General features: G+C 39.9%; 1 protein-coding gene across 3 annotated transcripts in view; it reads left to right on the forward strand.

The window, feature by feature from the left end:
* Positions 1–6600, forward strand: part of Slain1 (SLAIN motif family member 1) — a 65259-nt gene extending 58659 nt beyond the window's left edge. For all 3 annotated transcript variants that reach the window (XM_015996695.3, XM_006977976.4, XM_076545525.1), the window contains 2 exons: positions 4278–4560; positions 5627–6600. In XM_015996695.3, the coding sequence (XP_015852181.1) occupies positions 4278–4560; positions 5627–5702 (359 nt within the window). In that variant the 3' untranslated portion in view covers positions 5703–6600. The remainder of the gene's footprint in view (positions 1–4277; positions 4561–5626) is intronic.
* Positions 6601–11393: the final 4793 nt, after the last annotated feature.

Below are 11393 nucleotides of genomic sequence, written 5' to 3' on the forward strand. Positions count from 1 at the left end.
ATTCCAGCCATCTTGCACTCTGTTTCACTCCAGATAATGTCCCAATTCCTAACAGTTGAACGTTTACCTCCTGAAGAGGCCAAGCTGGATGCCAAAATTCTGGTGCAATTATGGTAATGTCCGCACCTGTGTCTACCAGACCAGACAACAAAACACCATTTATTTTTATCGTTAATTTTGGTCTCTGTTCATTAATAGAAGTTTGCCAAAAAATTTTCTTTATGTTTTCTCCTGAATTTTCTATTCTCTCTTTTTCATCATCCTGACCAGCATGATTTATTCCAATAGTCATTTGGTTATTTAATCGCTCAGAGCAGGGATTTCCTCTACAGCTGCAGGAAAGGTTTGAACTGGTTTTGCTATGGGGGTCTGCATGAGGCCCCTCCGGGAGTTTCCCGAAAACTGAGGCAAAGGATTACCCTGTCTGTCCTTTGTTGATCTACATTCGTTGGTCCAGTGTTTTCCCTTACCACACCTTCTGCATACTCCAGAAGGAAGGGGCATTCTGTTGCCATTGTTCCTTGAAGAAACATTGCTTCTAGGAATGACCTGTTTACAGTCCCTTTTAAAATGTCCTTGCTTTCCACACCCAAAACATCTAACACTCCTCAAACCTTTTGAAATTACTTCTCCTACCCACGTATCATGCTCATCAACCTCAACATTAATTGTTTCTCTAATCCAATCTTCCAAAGGTGCAGATCTTGCCCTTAATGGCCTGATTATTCTTTTGCATGCTGCATTCGCATTCTCAAATGCCAAAGCTTCAATTATTGCCTTACTAGCTTCTGATCCTGAGACCATTCTGTTTACTGCTGAAGCCAGTCTTTCTAAAAAATCTGTGAAAGATTCTTTTGGGCCTTGCATAACCTTTGTGAATGACTCAGGTTTTTTTCCTGGTTCATCAACTCTGTCCCATGCATTCAAGGCTGCCATTCGACATAAAATTACGGTTTGAACATCATATAAACATTGTGTTTGTATTGAAGCATATTGGCCTTCTCCAATAAGCTGATCCTGACAAACTTGTATTCCTTTATCCCTCCATTGTGTCTCTACGTTTCTAGCTTCCTCCTTAAACCACGTTAGAAATTGAATTCTCTGGCTGGGTTCCAGAACAGCTTGTGCAAGGTCCCGCCAGTCCTGTGGTATGATCCTATTATATGTTGACCAAGAGTTTAACATTTGCTTTACATATGGGGAATGCATGCCATAAGATACTATTGCCTCCTTAAACCTTTTAAAATCCATCAGTTCAATTGGAGCCCAGATATTTTGTGTAGCCATTTGATCAGGCATCTGCTGTACGGTTACAGGATAAATTAAGGATGACTGTGTGAAAACAGGCTTTCTTTCTGTAACCTTATGATCCAAACTTGAACCAACTTCACTGTTAAAATTAACAGGTTTTTCTAAAGCTGTTATCCTGGCACTTAAATCGACTATCTTTTTAAATAGTAAAATGAGAATAAGCATGGTGATTAACTGCATAATTCCCATAATACTAATCTTTTCATATAGTTGTTCCATTGTCAGACTGCCTAAAATTTCAAACAAAACCCAATTTTCTTCCAATGTACACAGGAAACCCATTTTTTTAAATGTGGAAAAAATTTGTCTTTTAAATAGTTTCCTTTATGAATTACCAAATCTGCGTAGAACAGTAGAAATCCGAGCGAATTTCAAAAGAGCCACCTAGTGTCCTAGGTGTGAATCCAGAGAGAGAGAGAGACAGAAACAGAGAGACAGAGAGAAAGCAAGAGAGAAAGAGAAAGCGAAAGTGAAAGTGAAGGGGTAGCCAGCTAAAGCTTAAAGCCAGCCACTTGTTCCCTCTTGAGCCGAGTCAAGGCTTGGCTTTACAGCCAGGGGCCCTGTTTAGCAGGGCAGGCCTGAGCTGTTTGTAGCACTGGCTTTAAGCAAGCAGCTCACAGTCCAGCCTGAGCCCAGACCTGGGCCGGGGCTAGGGAGCCGGCTGCTCCGGCTAGGGAGCCGGCCCCAAGCAGTTTTTAATGGATTCTTGTCACGTTGGGCGCCAGATGTAGATGTAACCAATCGTCTTATTAAAATAAGAAACACAGAGCCAAGGTAAAAGAGAAAGCCGAGAGGTCAGAGCTCAGAGATAAAATCTTACCTCCTGCAGTGCTCCTAGCTTCCCCGAGAGAGGGCGGTACTTCCTGTGTCCCTGTTTAAATAATCTTTCTGTTCTGCCTTCTCATTGGTTGTAAACCCAACCACATGACTGCCTCATCACTGCCTGTTAAGTACCGCCCTCCAGGTCTTAAAGGCGTATGTCTCCAATACTGGCTGTATCCCTGAACACACAGAAATCTACCTAGCTCTTCTAACCACCACGCTCTTACTATGGCTCTAATAGCTCTGACCCCAGGGCAACTTTATTTATTAACATAAAATTAAAATAACATTTCAGTACAAATAAAATATCACCACATACCCTAATAGTTGAGGGACTCTGTATATACCCAACCTAATAGTTCACATTATCAACAAAACATAATGAAGAATGTTCGTAAACCCCAAAGGAAACAAACCAGTCTCCCATCGTCAGGAAAAGAGATAGTTATGACATTCCATAATAGCACATGGAGCTTTCTCACACATCATGTTGGGTAAAAGAAGCCAGACACAAAAGGGAACATAGGATGTGATTCCAATGTCGGACTGGCCAGGGTGTGATAACACAAGAGGGAATGTGTTCTTTGGAGATGTTTTCCCTGTGAGGTGGTGTGTGGGAGTCTGTGATGAGGGAGTGAAGCTGTATGTCTTCAGATGAGGAGTACACAAACATGTTCCCTGTAGAAAGTCACAAACACATGTACTTAAGGTTTATTATATATAATGCTTTAAAGGAAGTTGAGCCAGATTCACATATTGAACTATGTTTTAACAGATTTTTTTTCCATTTGAAAACAATTAACTTAAAAAAACTTTTGCCTAAAGGCAAAGCAGTGCCTCTTCATCCTTAGAGAAAAGGAGTACAAACTTAAATATTTCTGCCTGTTTATTACTGTTGACCATAAAATGATGTTCAGTGTTGATAAACATTTAAGGCTCATTACTCAGATTGCTTCCTTCATTTTACAGATTTTTGCTACTGTTAGAGGTCAAAATAGTGCTTTTTAATTGAGTGGTTACTAAGGGCTTTAGGTACTAAGGCTTTAAGTAGATAAATGAACTTAATTATCAAGTAAACCCTGAGATAGTGTCCTAATGAATGCTACTTAAGGAATATGTTTGTGCCTACAAACATCACTCTTGGCTTCCTCTATAATTACAGCTATTAAATTGTCTCCATGTTTTGTTTTCATGAGGCTATTCTCAGAGCAGCTATCAAGAAATGCTAATGGGGTCTGGAGAGATGGCTCAATTGTCGAGAGCACTTTCTGCTCTTCTAGAAGACTGGAGCTCAGTCCCCAGTAACCACATCAGGTCACTTAGACAGCCATCTGATGCACACACAGGCATACACTCACACACAAATGCACACATACACACACAAATAAATAAATTAAAAATCAATCTTAAAAGAAATCCTAATAATTTCTAAGCAAACACAAATTTGTTTTGGAACAATTCAGAGTTGCTTAAATTTTCTAAGGGGGAAAAACATTGCATAGAATTGCCTTCTGAATATTTGGTTGACCTTTGAGCAGCACAGATTTGGTCTGAGCAGGTTTTCTTACACCTCTTTTCTTTTCATGTGATTTGAAAAAAAGTTTGAAAAACTTGCAACTCAATCTTGCAATTTAGAAAACTTGAGAAAGTTGAAAAGAATATGTAATTAATGTAGAAAATAAAGATAGATGGTATTCTGTTTTTATTATTTAATACCATAAATATTTTCAAATCTGTTATAAATAGTTTGTCATAATTTATGTGCACACTTATAGACCATACACAACCCCATATGCCAGGGAAATGCAAACAAATATAAAAATACCATGTAAATCCTAATTATTTTAAGTGTAATCTGACAACGTTGATCAGGCTTTGGGTCAAGCGGATACTGATATAAGTTTGGGGAAGTTACAAGTTATGATCTGATTTTTTGCCCTTTATGCTATTCTTGGGTCAACTGTATTTAGGCCGTGTTGCTGATAGAATGGGGGACCATCGGGGGATTTTCCCTACTGTATGTAGGTGCTTAGAACCTGTACGTCACTTACCTCTTCAGACAGTGTAGGCTCCTCTGAATGTAAAACACATCTAATTGGGAGACAGTTGAGAGTTCTTCGCACAGATATCATTTTCTCTTGCAGTCCCATCACCAGGACAGATTCAGCACAGAGTTCACAGCGTGGGGCATTTCCCGGTGTCTATCCGGCAGCCCCTGAAAGCTACAGCCTATGTGAGTCCAACCGTTCAAGGCAGCAGCAGCATGCCTGTGTCCAATGGCATGCAGCTATATTCCAATACAGGAATCCCTACTCCAAACAAAGCTGCGACTTCCGGGATCATGGGCCGCAGTGCCCTGCCGAGACCTTCACTGGCAATAAATGGGAGTAACTTGCCTCGGAGCAAAATTGCACAACCTGTCAGAAGGTAAGAATAACTTCAGTTATTAGTTTATTTAGCTCAGATAGCTTTATCTGCACTTGGAAATTCAAAATATATCCAGGTCAGCCTCACTTTTCTCTGTCTGAGTTTAGCCGTAGGTCACTGTCCTTAATGGCTCACCCTTGGTCCCTCTTTCTCAGTTAGGTGTCTCTGTGTACTCAGAATCCCTTCTCTTAATCCTTGTCCCGTGTCCCATCTATAGAGCTTGTCATCCCCCTGCCTCAAGTTCCTTGTGTGGCTAGATTCCTCCTGTCTTCAGGCCTGTGCTCGCAGTGACACCTCTGTCCAAGGTTTGAAACACCTTAATTTTACCCATCAGGAACTTGGCCAGTTTGTATGGGTAACCAGATGGCTCAGGCAAGCCTTTTTCTCAGCTTACAAAGGTCAAGTTCTTTGTAAGGATACAGTTTAGACAGGGGTAGTGAGAGGAAATCAGGACTTATTTTCCTTAGTAAATGCAGAGATGTACCATGTTTATGGCTAACAGAATTATATGACTTAATATATGTTCATTATTGGAGACCTTCCATTTTTTTTCTTGAAAAAAAATATATCTTGAAGGAGGAGGACTGCTACTGTCAGAGAGTCGGAGAGGGTCTGTTTTTTTCAAACCTGAGAAAACATTGGGTTTTTCAAAATTATTTTTGAAATATTTTTCAAGTTCTTTTTACTATGATAGAAAAATATTTAAAATGCTAGGAATTTGTGCATGAGTTTATATATCTAACAACGTTGCTGTATGTTTTTTTTTTTTTGAACTGTTTTTCCATTAAAGACTTTACCTTTTACACTCTATCTCGACCTAGTTTTGGTATATTGAAAATTAACTTGTGCACACGGGATACATGTGGCTCTGTGCTCTGGCCTCGGGCTTCAGCAGATGGGCATGCACTGTGAGAACCCAGAAGGATGTGACTTGACACACATTTGGGACAGCGCCAACAGCTCGTCATTCCTGGGTGGAGGGACACTCATGGGAGAGGGGACCAGAGAGAGCGACGTGGCTCGTGGGGTTATTAACAGCCTGTTTGCTTTCTTCCTCTCTTCATAGCTTCCTGCAGCCCCCCAAGCCCCTGTCCTCACTCAGCACGCTGAGGGATGGAAATTGGAGAGACGGCTGCTACTGATGCAGTCTATGGACCCTTGAAGAAGCAGACACACGTGAAAATGAGGGTTGTGTTACCCAGCTGGCTGGGTAGCAGTGGATGCTGGGATATTCTTTCCCGTTCACATTTTAACCTACGTACTGCATTGTTTCCAGTGGACCAATCACCAGAGACTCATGATTGCACTTCCTCTCTGCCTGCGATACTGCCGCATTCTCAGACTCGTGGTTGCAGTATTGCTACACTTAGATCTAGGAAGTTTTTGTAGAACTGCTCTGTATCTGAATACTTTTTGAGAGAATTGAGACGCATTAATAATGCTTTGCCATATGAGGTTTTTAAAGTACCTTGTTCATTTTACTTACATGTTCTAAACATCTTTCCATTACATGTTCTGCATTTTAATACATTGCATATTTACAACTAGGTTCTATAACATGGTTTGAATTTTAATTTTTTATAGTTTACAGGAATTTTATTTTTTTGTGCCTATTTCTTTTTATGCCCATGTGAGCCACTATGGAACAACTTAAATTTTGTGCCATAAAAATATTTTTGTGGTAAGGTACTATTTTTTTAGCTCTAGGGATATATCAGCAAAAATACACCATACAATTTGAGACATAACTTTACGTTGAATGAGCACAATTTAATCTAAAGCATTGCGAGGAGACAGCCAGACGGCAGAGTTGAACGGTCTTGTCTTTTTCATTGTTAATTTATTGTCTTACATGAGTTTCATATTTATGATGGTATCACAAGCACATTGCACTTAAGACCTGCAATGTTTGCTGCTCAACCACAATTGATTTTCAATACTTTATTACAAAGGATGAAACTGTAATGTTTTATTAACAATGCTTCTGGAAATGAATGCATTTTAAAGCAAATAAATCTTTTTGATAGACCTTTTACAAAACCCATTTGCACTAATGAATGCTTTCTTATGGTCTGTGACTTACTATTTGTTACTGTGTACACTGCTGTTTTGGAATGTTCAGAAATAAAGACTCTATTTCAGCAATATCAGGTCACGCATGAATGTGCAGCATCAAAAGTGAGGCTTCCTTCCATGCTCATGGTTCATTACCGTTGTAAAAGCAGTATCTGTGGCCGTGTTCCTGGATAAGCGCATCGCAGAGATGCTTAGAAAACGCACTTTATAAAGATTACATGTTCTTTTTTCTAAAATGCATTTGATAAGAAGTACAAGGTTTTAGTTTTGTGACAAGATTTGGTCTCAGAAAGGCCACTAGAACTCAAGTAGCTTGCTGTCAGGACACACTTAGGAATGAACAGTGTCAGTGGGATCTGAGTAGCCATTGGGTGTTGGATTTGAAGGCTTTCTCGGTATCAGTAAAATAGCAAATTGCTGTCACTGTTCTGTATGACCTCATCTGAAGATATCATGAAAAGTTTCAGCAGAGGTTTAAAGAATGTCTACAGTTATTAACTTTCAGTGTTCTTGTGTGCAGTTCTATATAGAGTTAAAAGGACTTTTAAAATGACAGTCACTGGAAATGAAGAGTGGGTATATGGAGATGGATATAAAAGAGGAAATAATAATTACCAAACATGTCTTCAGTGATAACAACCATGCTAAGTGTTTTTGTCTACATCCATTGAATTTTATATCTAGCAGTCACCCACTGTTATTCACCCTTTAAAGACAGAGACCCTGAGAGGTGATTGAAAAAAAAAGGTCAAAAAAAGGTCAGCCTCTGGAGAGCATTTGGCTGGCAGACGGTGAAGCTGCTCTTTGTTCTGGTCCTTCTGACTCAGAAATCTTTCCTTCACTGTGATGGTCTCTCCTGTGAATGTGTGTAGTTAAGTTAGCATCTAGATGCATATATCATATACATGATATAGATCAGCTAATATATTTCATTCAAGGTCTCTTCATCTTGGATTTTTATATTCTAGAGAGAGAGTATAAAACCTTAAGTTAGCAAACCACAGTCTTCTCCGTCCTGAGAGCCATGGAGGGAAAAGGAACCGTGGTAAGGAAACTTGAGAGGACACTGGGCATCATATAAGTCATGTTCAAAGAGGCAGCTGGCCAGATGGCCTACTGGACAGGCACTGAGAGAGACTCACTCCTAAAGACTCTTCATGACTTTTTTAACCTGGAAATTCTTCGTAACACAAAATCATGGATGTTTTCATATTTCACTGTAGGATCCAGGTAAGTACGGTAGACTCCCAGGAAACAACTTAAAATGTTACACAGTAGGTAAGTGGGTGGTAGTCATTAGACTGTGGTCCCCACCCCAGGTGAAGTGTGTTTGGGAGATTTGGAGAATAGTCCTGAAAGTCATGCGGATGAAGTCAGGAAGGTGACATGCAAGGCCAGGTAGGGCATGATAGGCCACAATGCGGACTTTGATTTTACTCGGAAGAAGAAATCTCTTTCCTGATCTTAAGAAGCAGAGTCTATGACTTGACTGACCATGCCTGGCATTTGTGGAGAATGGACGGTAGGAGCCCAATTGTGGACGCCAGCAAGGCGAAAGCAGAGGAACCTCCACCTAGTCTGGAAGGGGCATGCCATCACTTTTACAGTCAATTCATGAAAAGCTTGTCTCTAGGTCCAGTCTTCAAGAGGAAGAGTTTACACAGGAATGTGAGTACAAGGAGATAAGGACTGTGAAGGTCCTGTAGAAACTGTTGGTAAGACATTTCTATGACCTTCACCAGACCTGTGCCCATCTAATTTACAAAAGCGGTGCAATCCTGAGTGTTTTCCAGTGGCATGCAAGAATTCCGGTTGTCCCAAGGTGTTGGCATTGTTTGCCAGCCTTTAATGTTTAAACTGCAGCTGTGTTCATGCCTCTCTGGTCCCTGGGTTGCTAGTGAGATTAAATATCCTTTCATTTTCATTCATATATTGAATGCTTATATAGAATCATTTATAGATTTTTGTTTAGCCCATTTTTCTATGAGAGTTTTTTTTAATTGGTTTGTGATGTTATTTATACATTTTTCTAAGTCTTTTTTTTCATTTACATATGTGGTCTTTTAATTTTCATAGTAGGGTGTTTTGAGTAGAATTATTCATCACATTTGAATTTTATGCAGTTTGTCATGCTGTTGGGGGTTTTGGTTTGTTTTGCTTTTTACAAATATTTTAGAAATATTTGGTTTTTTTTTTTTTAAGTGTGTGTGGAAAGAGAGGGAGGGGAGGAGGGAGAGAGATAGGAAAAAAATGTTCCCGAGGAATCTGGAGACATCGGAGCACCTGATGAGCGGCTGTAAGAAGTGTGGGCCTCACATGGGGGCTGGGGACCCAAACTCTGCACTCAGCAGGAACAGCATGTGCTTTAAACACTGTGCTGTCTCTGCAGCCCTTGCCATGTTGTTTTTAAAGGTTAATCTTAAAGGAATGTGCCCTTGTCCTATGATCAATAAAAAATGGATTCTCCTATATTTTAGAAGTTTTATTATTTTGCTTTCATGCACAGGTTTATAGTCAGCCTTGGTTTTTAATGGGCTATATGAAGTAGAGGTACAGTTATATTTTCTATCTTCCATGTGGCTGTCTGGTCTTATTAACACTTACTGAAAAATCCCATTCTTCTCTGTGCTGCACATCAGTTGTCCTGTGTCTGTCTGGGCCATCTGTGCTCTCAGAACTGTACACTCAATACCACTGTAGCTTCACATGCTTTTAAAGAGCAGAATGATCTTCCTACCTTGTTTTGTTTCAGGTGTCATGGCTAATCCCTTTTATTATACACACACACACACACACACACACACACACACACACACACTTATTCAAACTCGTCAGGTTCTTGCTAGCATCTGGCTAGAATTTTTACTAAGAATGCATTCAACTTGGGATAAATTTAATTTTTACAATTTTAAGTCTTAAACTCCATGAACACAGGCTAACTTTTATTCAAGGCTTCTTTAAACTCTTATTAAAATTATACAAATTCCTCATGGAGGATATGTTTTGCCAGATTAATTTATAGGAATTTGACCTTTATGCTATTTTGTAATTGATATCTTAAAAGATTCTCCAAGGCTTCCTATGAATATTTTATTCAATAATCTTAAATATATGCTGTCACTATATGTATCTTTGTAGACTTTATATAAGCCAAATGTCTTTCTGTTAGTTTGATTTCTTTCTTTTCTACCTGTTTATTTTCTTTCTGCCTGAATGACAATAGAAGGTATCTTTCTTTTTGTGTTTTACTAATTTTAAAAGGAGAGGAATTTTAATAAAAGTTGTTCTTTGATAATTTCTCATATTACATAATACATTCTGGTCATTCTTTCCCACCCTTTCTTATTTTTCTCCCACCCTTCCCAGCATCTCCTTCTCTTCCTTTACAAATGTTTCCCCAAAATTCATTGTGTTTTGTATCCTAGAGAGTATAGTTAGAGCTCTCTGTGTGACCCTGGGTTTGGAACTATCTATTAAAGCCTGGCTGTCATGCCTTTCTCTCAGAGTCTGTTAGTTGCTAGTACATCAGAAGTGCTGGCAGGGCTGGCCCCTTAGGGCCCCTTTCCCACCCATGGCTGGCTCTTAGGAGTATCTGACTTGTGTGGGCCCAGTGCCAGTAAGTGCCGCTGCTGTGGACTCATGGTCGTCATGGCTGGGTCGTGTTGGAAGAAGGCATTTGGCAGTTCTTTCTATCTTCTGGCTCTAACATTCTCTCTGCCCCTCTCCAGCAATGTTCCCTGAGCCTTAAGTGAATGATAGAAATGTCTTCTTTAGTTTGCTAATAAATACTATGCTTTGAAGAAAAGAATGTGAATATTAACACACATATCCTGCATACGTCAATTAGTGTAGTCAGTCTTTTTATTTGCTGACTTACATAGTTTTTTTTTTTTCTGTTGAATCTTGAGAAGTTGAGGTTCTGATATTCTATCATGGTTATGATGTGTGTATTAAACCATTCTATACGGTTGTGTGTGTATCAGTTACTTTTCTATTGCTTTCATAAAATGCCGTGACCAAAAGCAGCTTAAGGAAGGAAGAGTTTGTCTCCTTTGTTCCAGAGGGAGAGAATCCGTAGTGGTTGCAGATGGCAAGAGCCAGAATCTTAGAGATCCCATCTTCATCTGCAGACAATGTAGAGACAGTGAACTGGAAGTGGGACAAGGCTCTAAACTCTGAAAACCTGCTCTCAGGAACACGCCTAAAGGTTCCCTGTCTGCCCTAAACAGTGCCACCAACTGGGAGAGAGGTGTTCAAATACGTGAGGCTATGGGGAACATTTCTCATTTAAACCACCACAATGAGCTATTGTGAAAGCCAGGAGGGGCTTGGGTGATGGCTGTGATGAAGGCTTGAGTTTGGATTCCCAGCATGCACAAGAAAGCTGGGCATAGCAGCACATGTCTGTGGTGATATTCTGTTCCCCAAAATATTGTGCACCCTAATAAACTTATCTGGGGTTAGAGAACGAAACAGCCACTATACATAGAGGCCAGAAAATGGTGGCACACATGCCTTTAATCCTAACATTCCAAAGGCAGAGATCCATCTGGATCTCTGTGAGTCCAAAGCCCCACTGGAAACAGCCAGGTATGGTGACACACAACTGTAATCCCAGGAAGTGGTGGCAGGAAGCAGAAAGGTATATAATATAAGGCATGAGGACTAGGAACTAGAGCTGGTTAATTTTTTAGTAGCAGTTTAGCTGAGATCCATCTGGATGAGAACTCAGAGGCTTCCAGTCTAAGGAAACAAGA

This window comes from Peromyscus maniculatus, chromosome 9 (assembly GCF_049852395.1).
Source record: "Peromyscus maniculatus bairdii isolate BWxNUB_F1_BW_parent chromosome 9, HU_Pman_BW_mat_3.1, whole genome shotgun sequence".
NCBI lineage: Eukaryota > Metazoa > Chordata > Mammalia > Rodentia > Cricetidae > Peromyscus > Peromyscus maniculatus.